The 27,163-nt window shown below is 43.9% G+C and overlaps 1 protein-coding gene across 3 annotated transcripts in view; it reads left to right on the top strand.

Moving 5' to 3' along the window:
• Positions 1–27,163, top strand: part of LOC106646116 (pseudouridylate synthase RPUSD2) — a 193,333-nt gene that overhangs the window by 86,197 nt on the left and 79,973 nt on the right. The window contains exon 1 of one of the 3 annotated variants that reach the window (XM_014362151.2): positions 19,878–20,045. The exons of the other annotated variants lie outside the window; for them this stretch is intronic. Coding sequence (XP_014217637.2) covers positions 19,896–20,045 — 150 coding nt within the window. The 5' untranslated portion in view covers positions 19,878–19,895. Of the gene's footprint in view, positions 1–19,877; positions 20,046–27,163 lie in introns of those variants that run through there. 3 annotated transcript variants of the gene reach the window in all.

The raw sequence follows: 27,163 nt of genomic DNA on the forward strand, positions 1-27,163 counted from the left end.
AGAGAGTTCACGATTGCGGAGTGATAATACTTTGGTCTTAACGAGTTCGGGTACTAAATGGGGTTAATTTTTTATTGACTTTCTTGCTTCTAAATCGTGAGAGAGGCTGAGTTAAACGACGCCGAGTCGGGTTTTGTTTATTTTACGTTGTTTTGCTCGTCTTCCGTGGTTCCTGCAACTTCGGGCGATGGCCAATTTCACGGCTCCTTCAAACACTATACTTTTAGAGACTACTGCTCCAGTTTCGCATTTGGTTACGAGAGTCCCCGCAACGACACCAGCTGACCATTGCAACTGTTTTTTTTCTCTCTCAACTTGGTGTCGAGCATGAGACGTCCACCTGACACATCGATCGATTTATAAATGTAACATACAATCCTGCTCGCAGCACAAGTTTGACGGGATTTTTTTTTTTTTTCTTGATCGCTAAATATTTACTGTACATCGATCCCTTGATATGATTTGAAGTCGCGCTAGCGTCGTCATGTTGTTGCTGCTGCCACTAAAAATAATTGTCTATTCTCGTTGTATAACACTCGGTGCCAAGTTGTGCGGCCGAACCATCAAGCGAGAGACTCTTAATTTACGATTATTGCCCATTGTACTTATTCGCCGCCACGGGCTATTTGGACGAAAGAGATTTGCGCTTATCTTTCGCTCATTGCCTCGCAAATAGAACGAAATCTCTGAACGATTAACCATTCGAGAGATAAATATGTATATATGTCACTTTTTCGCCCCAAGAGACCCTTACCTACGCAGCAACATCTTGCATTAAACGCCTTCGAAATCCTTGATCTACAGCCAAACTCTCAATGTTCGCCTCTTGATTGCCCCTTGTACGGTAAAAGTTTATGCTTTTATAACGCCGGTGTGCGTGTGTGTGTACGTGTGCATCAGCCTATATGGACGGATATACAACAACGAGAGGGGAGAAAGAGAAAAGGCAGCTGCCGGGGCAGTCCTTGATCCAGAAACACTTGGACGCACTAGCTGCAGCGGTCATTCATCAATCCGACCGAGAGGCCCCGTCCGCGTCGAGTTCACGCCTCGTGTGTGCAGATATCGCGATTACTTCGTCCATAGATTAGATCGTGGACGATATTTCGTTACCTCGGAACGCCATGTTACATAGGTGCAATACACCACCTTTGCCGTAACACTTTATCTCATCCCGCCAATTTCGTCTGTCTGCGCAAAAAGTGGAGTTTAGCTCATCATCATCGCCATCCTTATCGGAATTTTCGTTTCGCCACTGCTGCAATTACACCGCACGCCATGTACACTGTACAATGCACGTTGACTTATATATGTTGCCGTCCCAGATTCGCGGCTACTGTGGCGAAAGTGCATTTGAAACAAATCCACTTTTCGCACACTCACACGTGCATAAACACTTAGTTTTTTTTTTTTTTTTAACTACTGGATTTTTTAGTATATCCACCTGATTGATTCATTGTTGTTTGCCTTGCGATAACTCACTGCATGTAAAACACTTATCTACGAGGATTTTGCCCATACGACCAACATATAAATATATAATCTCCGTTGCAGCGGTATCTTTTTTTTCCCATCTCCCCCCGTCTACTTGCGCTCTTTTATCTTTGTCGTTTCACACCGCGCGAATGCAGCGTTGCTTTTTATTTTTATTTTTGTCACTCCGTTTCGTGAGACCTTGGCATTAATGCATCGTGTAGGTATAAGGTATATAGATACATATTGAAACCAGTCGAATCTCCCCTTTCACTTTCATTGGACCACCGAACAGGTCATTCGAATTTATTCCGCGTACGTACAAATTATGCTTACAACCAATACCTACGATAGTGGGAGAAAGAATAAGCATTCTTATATATAAATGTATTATGTAGGGTACCAATTTTCACTGCGTGGTACAATGCAAATCTAATCAGAATATTATTGTTCCCGCTTCGGAATTTATTTCGAGCACATTACCTAATTATCTTTGTCTCCTCCTCTTACTATGTACCTTATACGATAATATTAAATCACCCTAAAATGAGTTATCGGAGGTGACGAAGCAATGTCCGATATTCTCGTACGACATAATATATTATGTAGGTATAGCCACGATGCACCTGTGCAGGGGAGTCCGACGGCCTCGGGTCGTTTTGTTGTTCCGATCGTTGTGATTTTCGAGCAGCCGCGGGTGAACGGTTCCATGACCGCGCGAGTCCTTGAAACGTACAACGTATCGCGCTCCGACACACCACAAACTCCTCCTACCCCCGTTTTTCCCTCTCCCTCGTTGGTATAGTATCTTTTTCACACGTATGTTACACAAAATGTATTGCTCAGGTATACCCCGTCAACGAAAAATTTACATTTTATTTTGTCCACTCTGTGACGATGGGATTGCAAACCTTGCAAATTTAATTATTTTTTACTCAAACCATTTACTGAATTTTCACTCAGAGACATTTATGGGGTTATTGTAAATAAAGTAAACCTGCGCCTACGATTTTCGTGAACCAGAAGAAATCACATTGGTATTGTAGTGACAATAAGCAGTTAACGCCCGCTACACCTAGTGGTATAAGGTATTTGTTATTTCGATCACTGTTATATGCCCCGGCATCATGAAAAATAAACTCGCACGAAATCAACTTATGATATGCCGTCCTTGTGAAAAGATGACGATATTTTTATCATTTTTTTTGCATAAATGCATACCGAATTCTGTCCACTTCTCGGAAACAAGGACTTTTTACGTGTACCTATACGTATTTATATATCTACTTGTATAAAAAGAAAGAACCTACTTGTTGATGGTTGCGTAAGACCCATTCGTCTTGGGATCTTTTGCGTAGTACCTATCCATAGCTGGTGAGAACCACGTATAGCCTACCGATATACCTACGGGCGACGCGTTTCTCGGAGAGTGGAATTTCAGCGACGCAACAAGTGGTCCATCGAAACGGAGAGTCTGTCGAGAAAAATCTCCCTTGCCCGATGCATACAGGTTTTTTTTTTTTTTTATCCTTTTGCAATCAACGTCACGGAAAATCTGACCAAACTCGTACTCATCAATCCAAATAACTGCATTACTAACCATATACTGTCGAGCAACGAGCAGATTATGTGTACAGGGTATACATATACTGCACCATTAACCAATTTGACAACACGCGCGGTGCAAAATACACCTCTTGGCGCAACAATAAGTATCAACTATATGTAGTTCGGTAGTCCCTTACGCATGTGTTTATACGTATTAATTTATTTATACGTATACGTGCGTGTACGCGTACTTGAGGATTCATCGGACCGTCACCTAGGGCACCGAGTGGTCTTTCGTGATTCGTCACCGCTGACCCGCACACCTATAACATCGCGCTATCACGAAGGTGGAAAGCCAAGTTGGACTGTACATCATGTGTACGGGAGTGTATAGGTATACACATACCTAGGGCGTCGCGTGTCACTCCCAAGATCTAGTTACCCTCTGTGGAATTACTGACTCGTGCATGGGCCGGGGCGCAGCAAATACGAGAAGTGATAGAAACTTGGGGAGCTAGAGGAGTATAAGTATAGTACATGCGGTATAGGCCCATCACTGGTGCATTGGAATAGACCTCGGGTGGACCGCGCACCTACCTATATATGCGATACACACGCTCGAGCGTGATTAATGCTTTCCCGACAGGCCGGGGGGGGCTACTTACTTCTATTCGGAGATTTTCGGGCTCCCCGTCCTCTCTCTCTTCTTCGTGCAAGGAACAGCGTTGTGAAATTTCGCTTCGGCTTTCGGACGGTGATATTTCACGCGGCTCTTTGCAGAGATTGATTTGGCTATAACTGAAGCGTCGCGCTGCGCGACCCATTATACATACCGTTGTACCAACTATGCACTCGCTCCAATGCGCGCTGATATTATTATAATATATAACAGAGCGCATTACGTATTTGGACGCACAAAGCGAGGTGTTGCGTGACGGACCGAGGCTGGGTGTTTTAACATATTACACAAATGGTCCCTGTTTTTGCTGCCATTATACTTGTACGCCAAATCGAAAAGGACTCTTTAAAGGCCACGCTCGATGGTGTTTCATTGAATTGTTTTGTCAAAACTGATTATTTATATGTTATTACTTCCCTTTGCCCGGCTATACTTATTACTTCTTTGGGGTTATTTTCCTCCTCGAGCGCATAATATATATGGTGTTTTTTTTTCCGTCAATCCAGTTCGAAAAAACTTGACGTACAGTAAGAGTCTGTTTGAAAAGTTGTACGACACGTTTGGTTTGGATACACACGCACACGGCGGCGCCCATGTGTTGTGACTCACTCGAGTTGTAAAAAAAAAAAAAAAAAAAAAAAAAGGGGGTACAATCTATTATCGTAGGTATACGCGCTCGATTTCTGGTTCTCTCCCCTATTGCTATACGAGCCCATATTATGACCATTTAAGGAAAAAAACACCCGATTAACAAATAACAATAATAACGAGTACGCGTGTTATTTTATAAAAAATCCAAAGCGTAAGCTCGAAACAACTGTCTCGTCGGACTCGAAAATTACATAAGTCCAAGGGAAGCGCGTGTGCAATTCTTACGACACGAGCGTCTGCACGCTCTCCTTAAGGAGGCTTGGGCGATTTTGAATTAAATGCTGGCTAGGTCTGAAATTCAGAGATTATATAGATAAAGTTTGCTAGATTTTTTTAGGAAAACAAAATAGGTAGGTCAACACATTTATTTTCGAGAAAATCGCTTGTGAAAATTCGTCATTTTAACACGCAACCTAACGGAACCCGAAATTTAATAGACTACCTTACCGCAATAAAAAGCTGTGGGCCCACACATTAAATTGGTACATGTACTTGAAAGTATAAAGAATCTATTATTTAAAAAAAAGAATAGGATCAACACGTTAAATTTTGAGAAAATAGCGAGGAAAACATCGAACATGAGAATTGTTTTGTTCAGGTACTTTAAGTACGCATGCGCTGTACATTCATAAACATACACGCATGAAAATTTGAGTCTAACACAAGTATAGGTATATAATAGCAGATGAGAGCAAGAGAGTACAGTGCTGTCAGCTTTGTCGTGGCAGGGCCGTCATCTTTACACAAGGTACCTCGGGAAAACTAATAAATTTTTTAATATCGATTTTCCCAATGACTTTTCCGCGTATTATTGCTATTTTGTTAACACATGTGTATAATCAAAATGATTATAAAAAAAATATTACAAAGAATCATTTGTATGACAAGTACCCCACAGGGGCCCCTCAATAGATACGACACCAAACGCCCAAGCCCCCTTAAATCCTCTCGACGACGCATTGGCCGACGCAAGCAAAGCCCACGAGCAGTCACTACCTGTCACGTCCTCCGAAGATCTTTCGCGACGACGAAAATGGCCCGCAAAAGAAGAATAAGCGCGAGGGACCGAGACGAGGGTACGAAGCCAGGGACGGGAGGGTATATATATACCTACATACCTCAGCGCGCACATGCACGACGCGAGATGAGTTTTTGTTCGTTGCTATACTTGGGTTGTATTAAGTAAGTAAGTATATACCTACGCAGTGGTGAGGCGGCGACGTTTCCCGGGCCATCAGCCACGTGCTCTGGCTAAATATAACTCGCCCGACGCACCCGTGTCTCGAGTCTGTGCTCTGTACCACCTCCTATATTTATTCTCTGTCTCTTTTCGCTTGACGTGCTACTGCTGCTAGCTGGCCATTACCCCGACGGGAAATTAACTGATTTGTCGTGTTATTGTACGAGCGATTTTGCGGGTAAAACCATTTTTACGAAACATCTAAATATATACCTATTCATTTCCTCCGTAGTCCCCTCAACTCTGGTCAATATCTCTATGTATATATGGACGCTACAAAGTTGTCCTACAGTATCGATTTGCATTTCGTACAAAATTCAAGGTCAAATTTCATCGGTTGAATCCTCGAAAGAAATGAGAACGCTAGTAGTTGTTTTTTTTTTTTTTTTAGATCATCGATTTTACAACTTTTCAAAAAAGTTGAGCTATACGAGTGCACCGCGCGTGAATTTCAGCTGATGATACACATGCACTTCTTCGAAACGTGCACAGCCAATACCGAAACATTCGATTGTTCCCTTTCTTTCTTGGCCTATATCTCGATCTTTTTTCCAAACTTTGTTCAACTCTGGTATTTGAAAAACAAAAACCGCCTGTAATGAACCTGATAACCTGAAAAATGTGTGATGTGAAAGATGCAGGCCTATAGCCAACTCATCAATCGTAACCTTCGAAATTTACTTTGATTTCACGCGAACGGAATTGTTTATTTTTTGTGTCACTCGAAAAAAAAAAAAATTTTATGTCTGTGCTTCCGGTGACAGTAAAAATATTTCCCATGACACGGAATGACTCAGCCTGATGTGTACAGATTATAATGTATTGCTGGGCGTTTGAGCAGTCGTATCTACGACGCATGTATAATTATAGAAAAGGTCGTCGTTGCTGGTCGAGTTTATCAAATCTCTGGATGTGACTATGGAGTTTTGGGATACAGGAGCTAACGACAAGCCCACGGCACTCGGATGACGATGCCACCTTGCCACCTAATTGCCATACACCAACGTCAGCTGATAATCGAGTCAGAAAAAAACAACTATAAATCATATGACTACAGTGAGTCCATACTAATATTTAATCGTAAACACGTGTCCACGTGAGGGAACACTCGTTACTTAATATTAATAATGATACAGTCTTGTGAGGTACACCATTGAGATTCAATTGAATTGAATCATTTAGAATATTGTTTTCACCCACATTTCGGTCGATACTCTCGGAAATAATTTAACTCGGAGATGGTCTGGACGATGAAAATTTCACAATAGAGCTCGGGTACGTGAAAGGAAAAAAAAAAAAAAAAAAAAACTACCCGCACCACTGAAAACTGATATGCTTTTATGGATAAAGTTTCATTGACTTTTTTTTCAATGGATTTTCGCCTCGTCCTGCAATGCTCGTCCGTTTCTACTCGAGGATGCCCAGCAGCGGCCTCTCTTTCCTCGCTTTTAGCACACCGGCTGCCCCTCCCCCCTCCCTTCATTTTTTGCTCTTGTTTGACGCTCTTTTGCGCTTCGCCTCTCTGCTATTCCATTTTTTTTACTGTGCACACATATATACCATCACTTGCGCAATATACTCCGATACGAACAGTTCTCCTCTTCCAGGCAAAAAGAGCGTGACATTTTCGGCAATTATTTTAAATAGTTTTGCATTTTCCCTTTCCACAATGCATTTTCATTTTGCTTGTCTGCCCCATGACGTATGAGTTTTGTACCCAAAAGGATAATACAATAAACCCACGCACGAGCCGTAAGTAATGAGCTGGCAGGTGTTGACGGTTGCGAAAAAAAAAGACAGCTCAATTGCTTTTCCGGGTACATGAAAGGCCAAAACGAAATTAAGAAAAGTTCAGTCCGCTCCCTTTCGCCGGTCATTTCACGAAGCTCCTCCACCTCCTCCTCCTCCTCATGCCCAACTTTATAATTACGATTTTCGCTCGTATAGCCGCTAATAGTGTTTCTAATTAAAATGCAGTCCTGCGAAAGTGCCGGAAAATGGCTTGCGAAAACCATTACGGCTCACTATATAGGTATGGGCTTGCAGGCACAAATGTTTCATTTAGCCAAGCACCGTTACCCAAGCCTTTGTACCGCGCCTGCAAAATATCCGTACAATGAATGTTATACACATCGTATCAATACCGATGATGAAAAAAATAAAGCTTCCATTTGCGAATCCACGCGCGACGAGGCTCATCCCGTGCTCTATGCGGCTTGCTAATATCTCCGCGCCTTATCCGGGGCAGGTAAGACATCAGCGGCATCGGCATCGTCGGGCTGTCGTGCAGTGCCTCTCTCTCTCTCTCTACTCCTTTCGCTCGCGGCAATCGGCAAGTGAGACAAATGCGGCGGTGCATAAATTGGCCGTGGCTTGCTCCTCTCGCTGAAAGAGAAAAATGAATGAACCCGCGAAAAGAAGCAACAAGAGCCGAGAGCGCAAACGATGGCCACTGCTGTTCATTTAAAATAGCTTTTCTCGGATTAGGCAGTTAATTGTCGTGGCTGGCTGACGCGTTGCGCAACAGCTGCACCGCGGGCGAGAGAGAAGCTCGTCGTAGCTGTCGCTTCCAATTTCGAATGGAATCGCGCGAGGATTACTCCGTGGATTACAATCCTTTTTGCAACTACAAGCTCGTCTCATCTCACATCCGATACACTTACGTACCTTCTGTTTGATGTCTTCCGATTGGGGTATGAGCTTACCCCCGCACAACTTATTGTATATAGTTTTGCAACCGTATACATAAATGCCTAGATCATAAATTACTCGCTTGTCCAAATTCGATCTCTTGATCGGAGCTTTTCGGGAATCTCATCCCTGAATCCCGTCAAGGTGTAGAATCCAAGCGGCACGTCGACGCTCGATAATGGGTCTTGTCGATTGGTTGTAGTTGTTGTTTTATTTTTTCTCTCCTGGAAAATCCGAAACACCTCGAGCACCCGTTATTCGCGCGAGCAACGCATTGTAGGTATATACGTACCAAACTTTGGAGTCACGGTCCCCTTTGTGGGGCTGCCAGCCTTGCCGTTTCTCGCCTCCTCCGCTCGAGGCTCTCTCTCTCTAGCTTTCGATGAAAGAGCCGGGACCGAAAAGCGTAAGAAAACTCCGCCACACGCCTCTCGCTAATGATGAGCGTGTGCGCGTTGCTTTCATGCTCGTATACGGGGTACCTCCTGTTGCCTTGGGGTTTTTCGGTTTTTTAAAAATATTTTTTGTATCCCGTTACGCAAAGTAGTGACGAAAAGCGATTGTCTTCCTTCTCTTCTCAGCGGATGCTCGCCACACCGCTGGCATTCTCGGTATTTTCTTTACAAGGGCATCTAATTTTTCCCTACCATATTTTGATGGATTCTTTTGCATAGTAAGTAATACTATAGTGGTGTGCCATAAATTATGTATGAATATTATATTGAAAAACAAACAGTGATGACTACACAAGTTTAATTAAAGAAAGTGCGAAGAAATTTTTAATTTTATTCAATAGTTTGTCGACAATTTTTAAACAAAAAAAAAAGCTTATTGGAAAAATACCTAAAAAAAACAAAAACAAAAAAAATGAATGAAAATTTGATTTATATTGGATTACGCGATTGTTTCGCGTACTTGGTTCGCTTTACTTCCCCTCGGACTCGGAGTGCTTATAGTTTACGTCAGTGAAAAAAGTTGTCCAGCGCATAGCAAAGGTATGGGTACTAACTTAGCCGTCGTCGTCGCTTCCTCGCTCGCTGCATTGCAGTAGCGTGTTCCAAAGGATCTGCTGCTCGTATACGCATACATATAATAAGCAGCGACCTTTAGGGGGTAGGATCCTGCGGCAGTCGCGTGCATGCGCGGGCCTCCGTGTCTATATTCCATGCAGTCCAGCTGTGTGAGCTTGTGCGGGAGTATAGGCACATACACATCGTATACTTGTTTTACGCAGCCGCAACCTGCACCGCCAAGGTTCTTCGGATCAAAGGACCCTACTTGTATACCTCTACATTGTGCCTGCCAAGTGCATCGTTGTACACCTACACGTACGTACACGACACAATATTTGTGCTTCCCGCATTTATGGCATTTGTGTATTGAAATTTTTTTCAAATCGAGTCGAGTGCACTCCTTTTATTCTCATTGGCCCCTGGTATCTAAACATATCGATACTCGAGCGCCGTGTGCTACTTGCTACCGCGGCTCTGAAAAAACTAATTTGCATTTCGTGTATTATATTTCCTATTGGATATTTTTTCTTTTTTTTTTTTTTTTTTTTTTATTTGCAATTGAAGGTACGTAATTATAACAAGAAGAGTCTTTTGAATCACTTTTTATCTGTTCGAGAATAATTGTCGAGTCGTATCACTCCATTTCACTCAAAAGAAAAACACGCATGAAAATCTCCTCAGTTTTTTCAGACTTTCATAAAATAGTTTTCCTAGTGAATGTTATGACCTCAAAATCTACACGAGCTGCATTCACAAATTAACAATGACGTTTTGAAACTTCAATAATTGATAATACACTTTTGTCGATTGAAGCTTGGCCTTTCCAACATTTTGTACTTGTTATATTTTTCAACTGACAAGTATGGCTTTTTTACAGCAAACTGAAATGTACAAATGTATAGTTGAAGATGAATTTACATAATTCAAGTGAAAGGAATGAAACAGCGCTTATAAAAATATATTTTGCGACCCAAAGGTCTTTATGTATTGTTCGGATGTAAACACTAATGACATTGAAGGTCGGCGTTGTTCAATAGACTTACTATAATATATGTTTATCACGTGTCATAAATTGACAACATCAGTCAGTCATGAGCAATTCAGCGACTGTCAAGGATCCGATAAAGTGTTTGCACACTCGTCTAAAAGAGCACCTACTTTTTCAAAGCAAAATTTTTTTTTTTTTTTTTTTTCGAGTAACGGCTTGCTACTTGTTACAAAGAAGCATCTCTGATTTTTTTTTGCCATAAGGTAAAAGGAATAACATGACAAACGCTGCTACTACCTTCTATACAGTTTGAAGTTAAAAAAAAAAAAAAAAGAAAAGATAAGGAGACGAAGCGGGTATTTCGGCAGGTTTTTTTGAGGTAAGAAATAACTCGAGAAACAGTTTGTCGCGCTACGTGCTTGTTTTCGTCAAGCAGGGCATCCCAAATTCTTGTATTTATATAATCAAATCATAAATACAACACTAGATGAGTCTCTGCCAAACCATAAATTAAAAAAAAATACGTAGCCGTATGTATACTTCCAGGCAACCAATATCATTTCAACAACCATTTTGCAAGTGGAAAAAGTTGTTCTCGCAAAAACTCGCAGCTCGTCGTTCTAGTCGTGCCCTTTTCGGTGTAATTGAAATATATATTCTCATCCGCGCGGGGCAGTGTCGGCGATATCTCGCTCCGAGCAGTCCGAAAGTCTCTTAGCTCCGAAAAAAAAACTCGGGAAACTCGGAAAAGACGCATCAAAGATAGCCGAGCTCCCGGTGGTATGTACACCTCGTTTCCCCGGGGGGGATAGCCGCAGCACACAGCAAAGTTGCGAATGTCGGGAACGGAGGGAAAATTGACACTCGTGGGTCGGCAGATTAGAGGGACGAGTTTTCCATTTCCGGGCGCTACGGCTTTTACTTTACTTGTTGTAAGATATCATCATCCAACCACGAGCTGCTCCTCCAAAACGCGTGTATTATACACGCCCCGTACTACCCGTGCTACTACTAACACTGCTCCCACCAAACGTGTACATACATATACACATGTACAGCTCGTAAATTCTCGAGACTCGGATGTATCTCTCTCTCTCTCTCTCTCTCTGGTTTCTTCTTTTTTCGTCGGTGCTGCTACTACAGCTTCTTCTTCTTCTTCTTATTTTTCTCCCGTAATTTTTTCCGCTCCTTTTTGCTACCCCCCAAAGGCGCGTAGCGAGAGCGCGCTTTCGAATTTTAATTCAGGGTTGAAGAATTTCGGCAAAACAACGAGTAACGCAGTTACACTCGCGCGGCACGTTGACGGACGCTTTCCTTAAAATTTTCATTAAAACATTTCCCTGCCCTTTGGCTCGTGCTGAGTAACTGCTTAAATAATCACGGCAATTTGTGACTTTCAACCGCGCAAATTAAACTGACTGGCAATATTATATGACATTTATAAGATGGAAAAGTAAAATTATGAAGTTTCACGAGCTCGTGCGTTGTTTTGTAAAAAAAAAAAAAAAAAAAAAAAAAAAAAAAAAAAATGTTCTTCCACCTCGAGAATTATTTTGGCAACCGTGTAGGTTTCGATCTCCGCTTCGATCTCTGTGATTAATCTCCGCTCGGAGGGTGAGATGAAAATAAGAAGAAAAAAAAGGAGGCGTGGGGTAGCAGTGTGCGAACACAAAACTTGGTCGCCAAAATAAAATGGCAGGCTCGGACGGAGAAGTAGGTTAATACAGAGGGTGGCAGTGATTGTTACCATTATCATTATTACTTGGTGTACCGTAACCACTACGTTTGTGTCGGTCCGGTAAAACTCGCGGTTACCTACATTAGTACATTTATGTGCTGTAACAGAGAAAGAGAGAAAAGATGGTGCAGTCGACTCGGGCTAGTTGCGGCCAAGACATTTCTCAGTTGCCCGTATGGACGATTTTTCGCGTGGCAGCCACGTTTTGTTAGCGCTCGCCGAAGCGGACGCGTCACGTTTTTGCCGACATACGTACAAAAACGTCCGAGCGGCATCGCATCCGCGGCCCTATTAGTCCGCACAGTACATTATCATCGTCTGTATAGCAGCTTGGCTCGAGCCGAGACGTATACACGCGCACACGCTATACATCACCGTCTCATTCCTCTCGGTCCATCTTACTTTTTTCCTCCCCCTCCTGCGGTTCCTCCTTTGCTGCCACACTAATACACGAGCATCAGATCTGCACTTGCCAAAATTGAAATTGAAATCCCTCGAGCGCAACGACCGACGTGACAGCTATCCACGACCCGGCATTGCGATGGGCACTAGTTACAAGTACACCGCAAGTTATTATTATTACCTATCAAAATACCAATGGACCAAAATGCTACCTATACATATATATATATATGTATACGTGATCGTGCACCCCTCTCTGGTCAGAGGCAAAAGTAGAGCCTAGCCGATGATGGACGAGGGGTGGCCCGCGGATCCGCGATAACTCCTGGGGGAAGAGACGCTGCGATCGGGATTGGTCGCGAGCTAAGAAAGCATCGGCTCGCGTGCTCTTGTCCGACTGCAAATTACCACTGTCTGTCTGTCTGGCATGCGCTGCTGTTTGGACGTGAAAATGTCAGACCGGCCGGGACGACTGACGTATAGGGTCGACAGGTGCAGGCGCTCGCGCGTGCCCGTATCGGTATAAGGTGCGAGATACTATCGGCTGGGACCCTCAAAAGTTATGTAGGTACGAGATCGGCCACGCTCGATTCCCCCGTTTTTGCGGTCCTCTCCTCGGCCCCCAGTGACTACTCGTGTTTGAACTTACTGCCGTGACGTACAGCTACACATATATTTCCTTTTCGCTGCCCGATTATTATAGGTACAAAGCTTATCGCCAAATAAACCCACGCAGTTGTGTCTTTTCAATCGATCCGTTAATTTACCACTCCCCCGTCCTTTCTCTTTCTCTCCTTCTCTTTTCTGTAAATCTAAGCTAATAAGTTAGGGTATACATCTTTTGCTCATTTGGCCATTTGATGCTGTCGAAAGGATTTTAACTATAATAACTGCTTTTTCGGGATCGACGTGAAAGAAATTTATAGTGAAAGCTTCCTAGGAGATATTTATCCTAAGATGGATGTCGTGCATCGCACAGGTACGATTTTGATTCACAATTAAAGGTTTGGTGTATTAAAATAACACTTTTGGATTTACAGTGTAATCAGTTGTTTTTGTGTACGTAGCTGTAGTTTAAAAAAAAAGCAAGCCGTTGTTGTTGTATTGCCCAATAGTTGCGCAACCGCAAGGTCCCGAAGTCGAACAACCGGTCTCTGGATACCGGGAGTGGGGCAGCACGCGCCTTTTGTGCGTAACTACGTGTGTACCTACTTGCAAAAATCAAAAGGAAAAAAGGAAAGGTGGCAAGATATAGGTACCCGAGTACACAAGGCCTCGATCGTATGGTCAAAAGACTGCGGAGAGAGACACGCGCTATATGCCTCACAAGTCACCACCTATATTTATTGTAACTAATAGTTACGTACTTATTGTCTTTTCTTCAATAAACCCCGATGCTTTTCGGTACATTGGTTCCTATGTATATAGAGATGGAAGCTGCACTTTAACACTCGTTGCCTATACAACATATTACGTATACCTATACTTGGAAAGTTCTCCGCGCGCGATCGAGCGATTCGAGCGTAAAGTGCACATGCATGCATGTATATGTATATTATTCCTACCTACATGAGCAGGAGGTATGGTGCACACCTGATGCAAAAAGCGCGCTCTCGCGTAAATCATCATATTTTCCATTTTTCCGCGACGATAGCAAACTACCTATTATTACACCCGCTATCTTATCCGGGCCCCTGCCGCCCGTTATCGTCGCCGCGCCACCGTATGCATGTATATATGCACGCACGCGCTCGGTTATTCATTCGAGAGACTTTTTACTGCCCCTCGTTTGCATATTTCCGCGGCACTTGGCCCATTACTCCGTGGCTCCCTTGTTGCGTCTTTGTCCCCTATATATATATAGATAATACATTTGCGAGTTTAAAGGAAATTTCTTTCATATACCCGTTCAGCGACGGACCCGCGAGCAGTGTAATGCATAACGCGCTTCGTTATACCATCGGCCTCACCAAAGTTGTAACTTGAGAAGGTTATCGAGGGAGGAAGAGAAAAAAAAAGGGTTCAGTAAAGTGCTACGGAAAAGCAAGTACGCCTATACCTGCTCGTCTTTTCGTTAGCCCATACCCGTCCGTTTCCATCCGAGCGTGCACGATTTTTTTTTTTCTTTTCGCCGGTCAAAAATAAACCTCCATACTGTATATACGTAACCATTTAAATCAGAACATAACAGTAAAGGGAGAGGAGGGCACGGGTGGATGGCTGCGGGCATATGTAAGGGGGTGGACCATTATCGTTAAAACACATGAGTAAGGGAAAGGTATATGGTTATCGATCGCGAGCCCCCGACGCCGTGCCTTATTTGCTCTTCCCTCTCTGATGGCTTCTCCGTACGTTTCTCAATCGTAGTCTGTATCTCTTACTTTTGCCCAACTCCGTTGTGACCCTTATCTCCGCTCTCCTTTCTCCGCCTATGGCTATGTATATATACGTTATAAATACAGCGGTACCAAGAGAGACGCTCCTTCCAGCCTCGTTCTGTGTGATAAATGGAGGAGACGTAACGCGTGTGACCTGTACTCGATTGCGGAGGCCCCCCAAGGAAGGACTACGGCCGAAAGTAAAAGTCGAGTGACTGCGATGAAAAAATACAGGGGGGGCGCGTTGCAACCCCTCCCTTCACCCCGTTACTTACACTGCAGCTTGTAACCACGTTTTTCGTTTTTCCACTTGGCTCGTATGGTAAAGAATAAAGGGCGCCACAGCTGAGTGCCACTTGCCGTGAAAATTCCTTAACCCCCCCCCCTCCCTTTTTTCCGTCCTTTTAGCTTCTCTTCCATCCTCCGAAATCCTCGACTTCTCGCTCCCTCTTTTTCTTTTCATCCCCACGTAGTTTTCACGCTCTGCTGCACGAGGCTTTTTTCTCTTTTCTTCATCTCTCGCGAGAACTTGAATAATATACTATACGCTCTCATTAATTTGCCTTTTTACAGCAGCTGATGATCTTTTTTTCTTTTCTTCGCGGCCATACGGGAGAGCCAGCCCTTTGCGGTCTAGTTAATTCTTTGAAGAATTAAAGTCCCATGGGTGCGGTTGTTCCGCCACAATCGGTGCAATGGGCACTTTGATTCGCCTCCCCGACCAGCGTGTTACACTTTGTACAAAAACCCTTTGGGAGAACATTTGCGAATCTGTACGAATGAGGTACAGAAGTTGCAGGGGTGGTATATATAACGCTATACCATGCCCCGTCATAATATATAATATGTCTGCATGGTTACTATGGATGGTAACGGAGCTAAACGCGTGTGTCATCCCCGCGCGAGCGTAAACATTATTCTTACCTCGTGCCCCGCCCCCCCCCTCTCATTTTCTGCAGTAGCGAATAATTATGCACGGAGCAGGGTTGATTTTATTTAACGTCACACCGGAATAACATCAGCATAGGAGCGCGGTGATCTCTCAAGCTCTGCCGTTTACCCTGACGATACGTGTATACATGTGCCCTCATGTTTATTATTATTATTATTGTTATTATGTATACGCGTGCAAGCTCTCTACGTACACCATCACTGATTGTGCTGTTCAGACGCACGGAGGGACATGTATTTTTTTATTTCCTGCGGGGTTGTATACGGGTTATATGTAATATAGGGGAGCTCCGACTGATGCTCGACTCTCGTGCCCAAGACAAAGGAACGGTGAGCTAGACAGGTACAGCTGCGGTATAGTCACAGACTCTGACGCTGCTTGTTCTTTTTATTTTTAATCTCGGTCTGAACCTCCCGTAGACGACGCTCGTTACTATGTACAGGTACGCGATTACGAGTGTAGCCTCTCCTGCAGCGTGAAACTCTTCTGTGTGTACAGGTTCGAGAATAATACATTCAACCTCATTTTCAGTCGTTATACATACATATCTCTTGCAATATGTAAATTTACACAAAAATTATATCATCCTCTCAGTCTTTCGAGGATCAAAAGCGTGTCACTTTCATTAGGTATATCATATATCTACGTTGGGTTATTTTAGGTATTATACGTACAAAACGGTGCTTTGACTGCAACCGACGGGCGACTGGGTTGCATACATTTAGCTCGTTCCGTTGGCTTGGATCGATTCGCTAATCCTCCCAAACGGCGCTCATCCGGCAAACAGTTATACCCCCCCTCCTATACTCATTATTATTATCATTATAACGTGCATTCTCATCAACGAATAACATACTCGCAATGTACGAACGTCATATTTCCGATCTCCCCTTCGTAAATTATCCTAAATCCATGACGATTTCTTTTTTTATGTTTTTGCTCCAACAAACTCCATTCTTCAATTATTTACATCTAATGCAATGTATATGATTTTAAACATGCGCGCAGCCAATAAAATTTGATTACAGTTTGAAAATTTGTCAATATTTACTCAATAGTATTCATTCGGCGGATAGTGCTACTGTCAAACAAGTGTGTCCGGCTTATTTGGGTATGAATTTATACAAGTATGATTTTTGTCTCGGCGAGGCGACGCAAACCTTCATTAAAATCGTGGATATGTATTTGTGGGCGTATACCCAATCTGTTAAATTTCCAGTCCCAACGCGCGCTCGTCCGAAACGTTATTTGTAATTTTCAAACACGTAATCATCAACAAGATATTTATGATGGAGAAGAATAAACATTTTTCCAATGAAACAAGGAGGGCTCCCACCGCGTAAAGTCTTTGATTTATGGGGGCGTGGTAGCAGCAGTGCCCACGTACTTTTTCGAAAATTCAGAGGGGCTCGCCAATACGAGTTTTTCGGCGATTCAACGTATTTATAAGTGGATGGATGCAGGGCGCACTGCAGTTTTAGGGGGGAGGGGCTGCTCATTCCGCGTGAACACACCTGGTGATGGGAGGATGGATGCAAAGTAGGTGCTCCGCGGTGATGGTTAATTTGCGGAAAAGCAGCCGCTGCATTTCCTCCCAAACTGCCCGAGAAAATGGTATATACATATACTTATATATAAAAGCCCAACTCGCTTATCATCCCCCTCTGGCGAGCTGTCTATGGTCAGCCCTACTTTCTGGCTAATATTTGTACGACGCTAACTGTCGGTGCAGTACAGTGCTCAGCGTATATTTTTTTTTAAGCTCCGAGTTACTCGTACGCGGTCGCGTAAGCAATACCAAATTGGTGAATTTCAACTTTACTTGCAACATAATACGCTATCGCGAATTCCATGTACTGGAATCAAAATGTTTACTCATTTTCTTGATCAACTTGCAGCGATTTGCGTACATCTCGAGTTTCACAGGTTTTGTTGGGAACGAGCAAGCTTACACGGACACTTTTTCACGATTCCGGCAGGAAAAAATTTTACAGATAAAAAACTCCGCATATCTAACACTCCGTTAAAAACGACGATTATCATAGCCAACGAGTCCAAATATATACTGCGACCTCGAGGAAACTAACTTTAGCTTTTAAAATTGTTGTCAAACCGACTAACACACATTATTATTATTATTATTTTTTTTTCTCAAAAACCCCCCTTTGATGTAAAAGGGTTAACGTAAAGAAAATTACATAATATATCAATGAAATTCCGAAGAGCTTTGGAAGCGTCGAAGATGATCGGGACGTGCCGACAATACAGTACTTATATCGTCGTCAACAAAGGTGACAATGGCACTACGCGACGTCGATACGCACGCTTTATTCGCTCGCTTCTGCTGCTCATTTTGCATGCTCGAGTCGTATTTTTCCTCCCGCGCCGTATATATACTTACCCGTAAATCTTATTTTAATGGTAATTTTTACTTTTACGCAGCAGAGTGAAAATCATTGTTTGCATTGTATAGACTGTTTTTCAAAGTTTTACTCGAGATAATATAAAACTTGCTCGTATCTTTTGCAAAAAAAACGTACGCAGATGAAGAAGTCGAGCTTTGCATACTATATGTGTAAAAATATATATTCAAATAAATTCCCAATACCCATGAAATCACGGAAAAGTAAAGTTATTCAGCTAAGCCAAACTTTGATATAACTCGAAATGTATATTTACAAGATCAGCGTTGTAAAGAGCAGCGCTAAAAACGCGAGCGCGATGTATCACAAAAAAAAAAAAAAAAAAAAAAAAAAAAAGTTATACAGCACGCTCTTTGCGCACGCAATGTGGGTTACTTATTGCGCAAAAAATTAATATGTCACTTTGTCTCTCCTGTCCAAAGAGCTTCTGCAGCGGCATCAAAGGCTGCACAGGCCGGAGAAAACGCGCCAGCTGCTTGTAAAAGTCGGCGGGCAAAAGAGACACGAGGACTTTGGTACGAAAAATAATTAAAAATTGAAACTCGCGTGCGCTCGTTTACCTCGTTCTTTTCTACAATCGCAAAGTATGGGTAGATTGCAACTTGCCATTGGAAAGCTTTCGATCTCCCTATGAAATAATAATAAAAAAAAGGAAAAATTTTAATTAATTTTTTGCAAAAGACCAAAGTAAAGTGACGTACAACTCTATTGACGTAAAAAGAAAACGAGCAGGCATCAAGGTATCAGCAACGCGCACATGTGGCTTCCGTCTCCCGGAGTAAGTATGGGCAACGAGTTTTTTTTTTTTTTTCGTCATTTGTCCCAACTTGATCTTTGGTATGCGCACCTCATACACTTGCAGCTTGCGCGAAAAAATAGCGGTACTTATATAGAGAAGAAAAATAGAAAGATCCAGCGATCTGTCTCTCATTCCGTGCACGTGCTCTCGTGCGAATAACCAATACATACGTATACTGTTTATACAGATGTAGAACGTACAAATGCATACGTGATGGATATACAATACGAGGCTGCGAGCCGTGAACTCACGAACGCATAAAATTTCGAGCATTATTATATCATTATTATTAGATGGGTGGTGGTGATACGAGATATATATATATATATGTATATAGGTACAGGACATGTACACATGATAAGATACGAAGACGTAAAGAGCAAGAGAAGGGGGTGGTAGGTGAGGGGGAGAGTCCATGTGCTCGCGCGCGCGGCGCTCGATCAAGCTCCCTCTCTCTCTCTTTCCCCGCCGCACTTACGCCCTCACCTCGCTCGCCGAGAGTCAGTCTACGCGACGCGTTCGCCGCGACAGGACATACCGTACGCTCATTAGCCGTACTCGCTCGTTCACTTGTCCCAGCTCGTCATTTTTCGTCATATTTTGCCGCAAGTAAAGACTCCAGCCGGTACTTGCTTGGAAAAATCGCAGCGACAGCCATGACGACCGTCGACATCGCCCATCAGCGTCTCGGCCCGTCGTGCCCCTGAGATGAAGGGCATCTCGCCCCGACGTCCGTTCTTTGGCTGTCGCTTATTTAGTGGTGATTTCTCGCTGTGATCAGCAACGCGGAATCACGCAAACGTATCGCGCCCGAGTGTCAAAGTGCCACCTCTCTGTCGATCGGTTGTACATCCACCTGTACGAAGCAGGCAAAAAGGAAGAGGAGGACCCGAGGACGAGAAACCAGTGAGAGAGTCAGGATGCACCACACGACTCCGTGGTACCTGCCGTGGGGCCTGAAGCTGGTGCCGCTCTCGTTGCCCCCGGCTCACCCGGCCTCCGGCATCCCGAACCCCGCGCTCCACCTGCTCGCACCCCTACCCGGGATCTATGCGCCCGAGCCTCGCAAGGTACCCATTTTCCTCATATTTACAACAATCATCCTTACGCCTTGCCAGCTCAAAGCTATACCTATATGTTTCCGATGAGTTGATATTCTGGAGATACGATTGATTTAACAACGATCGCTACGCGTATCACGTATGGAAAGCCGCACGCAAGCCGCGATGGCGTAAAATTTTTCTTTTATCCGCGTTTGCCTTTGATTTCATCGAGCTGGGTATGTGCTGTTTGCTGCTATACTTGGGTTAAGATGTATTTAGGTATTCCCCGTGCAAATAAAATTACGTAATTGCGATCCAATATCGGAGAGCGACGCGCCGTGACACGAGATGTACGGGCGCTATTTATTTTAAGACCCACGGAATTCAGTCTGTTTGACCTGACTCTCTCTCTCTCTCTCTCTCTTCTCTGTCAAATGTCAATACATCGATACCTACTTGGCGCGAGGTGTACATACATTGATAATTTATTGGAAAAGTAACAATGATGAGTCAAAAGTCGCTTGCAATTTGAGAAATCGGCAGCGCAAAATGTCAATTACCTACGTTATGCCTTTGCGCTGTACAGCGTGAAAGAGAAGCAAAGCGATGAGACATTTACCACGTATTCACGCTCGACGCGTCTCAAGTCGAGCGCGCGAGCTTGCATGGGGTGGGTATTGGCGTCACACGCGACTCGAAGGGCTTAGCCGACCATCAGCCCCCGGCCACTAACGAGCTAAACTTCAATAATAGCGGTCAGTCGAGTCGGGTGTGTAGCGCGACTCGACGAGTTATCGATAACACACGAGACGCTCTTTGTGCGCGTGTAGGTACCGGCATTTGCGGGGAGGAAAAGCTCGTTCGTCGCTTTCGGACAAACGCTTTCGGCGGTCTCCCTCGCCTCCCTCCACGGCTATGTACACGAGTTTTGCAACACCAAATTGTGTGAATCTCGTGTGCGTGGCCTTTTTTTTTTTTTTTTTTTCTTTCGAGCACGGCTACTGGCCCCCCGGCGTTATTCCCATTCGCAATGGCCAGTTGATGATAATAAATATGGAGTAGGTGATCCGGCCTGGCCCCTCCGCGGAGTAGGTGCTTCGTATGTGTAACAACGCGATCGATACAATCTTGTGAAATGCGTCGAGAGATCGGGAGCGGCTGTTTTTTTCCCCCTTTTTTTTTTTCTTTCCAGCCCACGCTGAACGGCTCTTTTCTCTGTCTGTTATAATTCTTTTCTTCTTTTTTATCTTGGCAATTGTGCCCTCCGGACTATGATGTACGGCGTAAGAGGATTAGAAATGCCTTGAGGCTGTGCATAGAGCTTTTTTTACCGTTTAAAAAAAATCGTTTCATTCAGCGAAATCCGGGACTTTACGGGGATAATATATATTTCAACGTAATGTGTTTCACAAAATTAGATATTATTCTTGAATTATAAGTATACATCGTCGCATATTTCCTCTCAACAGTTATTATTGGCGGCTGTTTCGATGGTTATTATTTTTTTTTTCACTCGTGATACCCTTTTTTTCCTTCTTTACCAACTTTTTCTTACATCACTCGTATAATAATTCAATGCTTTTTACAGACTCCTCTGCGGTGTAGGTGTTGACCCTAATCCCGTCGTAATATCCTTTTTTTTATCATATTTTTTTTTTACCGGGGCGCCCCTTGTGTGGCGCCAAAAGAAAATGAGAACCTTTTACAACAAAAAGTAAATCCACACCAGGTGCTTGGAAACAATTTCTGTCTCACGATCCGAGTAAGGTTTTTTTTTTTTTTTTTTTTTTTTAATTTCCCGATTATTTGCACTTACTGTTCAAAATCTGTGTGTACCCAAGTAGATATATCCGATCGATAGTGCCTCGGCCGTCATGTCGCAGAGCCCAAAGTTGCGCCGGCTTGATAGATTATGCGTACCTTTCTTTATTCGCGATCGTATAATATAAGTACAGCCGTGTCCCGTGCAGCTGGTGGAAAGTACAGAGTCACTTTGTAACCTGCATTATACTTTCGTAGGTATACCTACAAGGAAAATGAGAAGAAAAAAAAAATTTCGAGCTAAACGCGTTATCGGGAAACTTTAAGGAATCACCTGTGCCCGGCGAAAGAGTGGGTATAGAAATAAAAGAGAGGGAGGGGGGCACACAGAGGAACGGTGGGAAAAAGGGGACAAATCGGCATAGAAAAAAAAAAAAAAAAAAAAAAAAAATGCCAGAGTAAAAAGTTTGCGATGACTTTTTGATGCTCGAAAGTCGAAAGCAATTTACGGTCCGCCGGTCGAGTTAAATTCACTCTCGGCGGACCGGCGTATATGGCCAATCCCCTCAAAACTATCGTCCCGATACATGGTCTGGAAAAATAATCGAAATGGAGATTTTGTACGTATATGATTTGAAAATTTTTTTTTCAATACCACTATTTGATTATAAAGAAAATATTTGAAGAAAGACTTGTTGTGTTGAATAAAAAAATATCCAAAGGAAAAAAATTGATCTCAACATTATTGTTACTGTATACCTTACAAACTAAAATTGACTAAAAGTGTAATTATTCACTTTTTTCACTAAAATTTGAACCCAAACAATACCCTTTTCGTCAATTAAAGCTTTATTCGATTTCCGATTTTCAACTTATCCAAATACTATCTACAAGTTTTTTTTTTACCCCTATGACCACGATGTTTCAGAACATAACATCACTCGGTAGCACCTACCTACGAACAAAAAATGAGATAAATAAAAAAAGTTAATATTAATTTCGTTTATTATTTTTTTTTCGTAGAACCGCTCGTATACGCGTTAACGTATACTTGTTGCGTGCTAGAGGAATAGTTGCGGTGAGCAGCTGTAGCGAACGAGAGAGAGAGAGAGAGAGAGAGAGCAAATTCTCCATCTCTCGTTTTCTCTTTTCCTCGGCTCTTCGAGCTATAGGTGTAGCAGCCAGTATGTAGGTATACCGCAGAGCGCTTAAAATTCAGTGCACCACCAGCGCCGGAAAGTCCTCTAATTGACCGTGATGGCTCGAGCGGAGAAAAATAAAGAATTTTTTTCCATGAACCAGCCAAACTCGGGGGCCAGAGGAGACACAGTTTTCACGCGAACATGCTCCCTTTGTCACTACATAATATACGTATGTATATATAGCGTAGAGGTTAATTGCTCGACGCACCCACATCGGAAGTTACTCGCAGAAATTATGTCCAATACGAGGAGTATCGTGCTCACCCCTATATACACACCCGCGTAACTTTACACGAAGTCTAAAAAAAAAAAAAAAATCACGGGTATTCGATGGTAGTATAGTGAGGGTGACTGACAATGGATGTACCTATACCTGATGTACGTTGTTGTTGTTGCTACTTAGATAAAACCAAGTTTCCGAGAGATCGCGGTGGTATGAAAGACTTGCGAGGTGAGCACGTCGCGTAGTGGGTGTAAATAAGTGTTGGGCCAAGCGCGCATAGGTACCTGCAGATCTTTGGCTTCGATTCACTTTGACTGCAAATTTTTCCATCCGGGGGCGGCTGTTGCGGGAAAGCACCTCCCGGCACCTGTACCGCGCGTCGCACCCAAAGTGCACTCCGAACGAATTCCCTCGATCTCCCCCTTCCGGCCCTAAAGGTATACACGGGTGGAAAAGCTGCGCTTCGATTCCCGAAATTTCAAAGCCGCGTTGTCGCCCGGTGATGCGCGTATGCATCGGTCCCAGCGAGCAAAGTGCTGGAGGAGGAGCGCAGCTTTTCATGCATACAACCCCTTGCCCCCCGCGTGTCCTCCCTGCACGTGCGACATCGAACAACAATACTCTCTCTCGTCCGGCGACCCGTTAAATTGGGTACACCCCCGGAGCATGAAATTTTAAATTCCACTCAATCCCCGCATCAGCGTGGCGTGGAGCGGCCAACCTGATTACCTTCCGAGTCGCGCAAAATGCATGCCGGATTGGCTCCCCCGTAGGAATCACGCCACCCCATCGCACGTATATATAATGCAAGCGAGGTCCTCTTTTGCGCGGGTAATGTCTCTCGCTCCAAAGTTCGCGGCGACCCCGTTACAATGTACCTGCATATTGCACGCCGGACACCGACTTTTAATCGAGTTTAATCGCGTTGCCCCCCTTTCGCCCCCCTCGTGCTGAATCTTTCAGCTGCGGCCGTCGCCCAATCTTTTTTCAACAACTCGAGTGCAGAGGAGAACACGAGCATATCTTTCCCCTTCGGAGCTCGTGATCGGGCCGAGCGCAATAGTCTACGATGTATATTATACACGTAATATACCATCCTTACGTCGTGTCCGTGCTCTGTAACAGCTACGAGCAACTACGTGTTTTTAGAGCTCCTGTCTCTTGCGGGGTACGACCTCTTGGAGTGAAACGAAATATCACCCCCAGCGGTAGTAAAACGTGATGGGAACAAAGGGGATCCCTATCTGCGATATTAGATAAATGCCCGGGAGAACATGCCTACATATTATAATACATGTATTACAGGGTATAGGAGACCGTACATCACAGCGCTCGCTGCAGTCGTATCGTACTCGCGGTTGCATCCATTTCTTTTGTCTGTCGGAGGAGGCTGAGGTGGGGGGTGAAAAAAAAAAAAAAAAACTCGCCAAAGATTTACGATGGATCTCGCCTTCGTTTAGTGGCAGCGCGTCAGATTACAGCGGGTCCTGCTTGTTTCCGTAGCAGCCGTTATACGGGCGTGTGGCTTATTTTTGGCTGGCGGCCATGCATGCGATAGCCGTCGCATAAACACGCCCGCCTATACCTTCGTATCGTACGGCCGCATAATTTCGTTTTTTTTTTTTTTTTTTTTTTCCCTTACTCCTGCACAGTCCTACATTCGATCGGCGATTAGCCCTTTGTTTCCTCGCTCGCACCCCCTCGGATAGCACGAAAAGCCAAGTCAGCCGGGATCGTTAAGGTACACCTCTAATGGTGCAATGGACTTGCGCTTTACTCTCTACTTACGTTCTTTCGTAACAAGTATATTATGACCTACAGGCATTTTCATTGCTGTTTGATGGATGCGCCCAGACGGAGCGATGTGCATCGTAACAAGTTCAAAATTTTTCGATCAGCCGCATTACCTTGCGTTACGTGCGTATAACGTACGTGCATTACACGGATGGTACACCGTATATATATATAAGGCGTATGGTAGTAGTACGCGTAGCGCGGGTGGATGGAATTATTCATGAGATTTGCCCACGAGAAAAGAGAGATGACGAGGGAGTAGGTGCATTCCCCTCGACGTGTTCCACAGGTTGATGATGACATTAGTTCCGCGCACACTTTGCGGTGATGCATTGATTTTTTTATTCAGCCGCACCGGCAGCTCTGGACCGCAATTCTCTATTGTGCACGTGGGTGTGCCTTTTTTTACCTTGTCTGCCACGTGGAGAGAAACTTTTTCGCGCCCGCTTCGCCCTCCCATTATTCTATTTTATATTTTCGTTGGACGCCGTGATAATAAGTTGTTGGATAGGTTTTGCTGTGCTGAGCAGAGTTCTCTGGAAAACTGCGGCACACCTCTTTCATTTTTGACATCATCCCTCGTTACAAAAACTCGGAGCAAAAATTTTCCTTTTTTTTTTCCAATGACCCAGATCTGAAATTTTCTTTGACGATTCGAAACTTGTTCATCATGTCAATTTACGCAACTGTGGGTGATGCCGCAAAGAGTAACGTGCCCGTAAACAAACCGACCATTAGGATACTCGAGCCATGATTTATTCATGCGTGCCGGTACGTCTATTTATTGGGTTTTTTTTTTTTTTTTTCCCAAGAATGTTTGGTAACTTGACCGCAGTTTGTCTTTCATGTCCATCGCTCGAAAAACTCACGACGAATGACGCGTTTCGACGCTTTCCGAAGTCGCGATTGCGTAACAGCCGATGCGAACAAAGAGCTCGGACGTTTCGTTCTTTTTTTTTCATTACTTTTTTATTTTTTAACACAAAACCCACGTGCAAGTAAATACCGCGTACGTGCCCTATCTCCCCCCCCGCCTCCCTCACTTGGTCTGCTGCACGAAATTGTTTTCATTTTGGAGAGCCTACGTATTTTTCGAATCACGTATGGAGGCAAACAAAGCGTCGACTGACCTTCCGAGAGTGAGTTATTGCGCTGTGCGCGCTCAGCAATTCGGATTTTCGTTTTAGCGCCCCAGCATTTTGATTGCTCCCGCGATGAGTAATCACCCCTGTTTTTGCTCGTTCCAATCGTATCCTTATGATGGCAGTAATAAGTTTCCAAAAAATAATCACGACAGAGTGTCACTGTTAATCCAGCACTTGGACCAATCATTGAGAGCACTCGGCACGTAACGTTTTTTGGGCCCCTGTATGAACACACTTAGGTCCAATAACCCCATTAGCACCCTCCGATTGCAATGTTTTCGCGCCGCCGTACAATCGCGCATCGTCAGCGGCAGGAGGTAGAAATTGCCAATCACGAGTCGGCAAATGAAATTTCCCTCGATCATCGTCCCGAAATCTCCAAGGCCGAAACAATCCGGGATGTCGGGCTACGGATATTGCTGATTCTGTCGAACGGCACTCAAGGGTGGGGGGGGGGGCTAATCGTGCAAGAGGACGCACATATCCCCGTCAATCAATCGGGCAATTATCGGCGACTCCTCCGAGGAAGTTGCTCACCCTCCCCGCAAACCTACACACGTGCACATTCGATGCCAATACATGCACTTTTCCACGTGGGGGGTGTGTTGAAGTACTCGCCGATCGGCTCCGCTTCGCTAGTTGTATAGCTGTATAATCATTCCAAGCCAGTCCATAATAAATATTGTAGAGTTGCGTGCCTGCACCCCGCGATATTGCCGCAACGTAAACGCTCGGCTCAACTGCGTATATAATATATACACGTGGTATTAAAAACGTGCATTACACGGTTAATGCGTGCATAGGTGGCGCAACGTCAGCTGAGTCGTTGCTGTTGTGTCCATTATATTATACTCTTACACGGCTTTCACGAAAATTGTAGAGCACCGCTCACCGCGAGTCACTGTGCAACCGTATTGTGTTGTACCCAATGTGTCCCTCCCTTCCTTTTTAATGTTACGCGTCACAATTCACAGAGTTATGAAAGGTTGTTGTTGTTTTTTTTTTTCTCAGTAAGTAATT

Source organism: Copidosoma floridanum, unplaced genomic scaffold (assembly GCF_036245765.1).
Source record: "Copidosoma floridanum isolate Cflo_tuat_1 unplaced genomic scaffold, Cflo_Japanese_pri ptg000014l, whole genome shotgun sequence".
In the NCBI taxonomy this organism is placed as follows: domain Eukaryota; kingdom Metazoa; phylum Arthropoda; class Insecta; order Hymenoptera; family Encyrtidae; genus Copidosoma; species Copidosoma floridanum.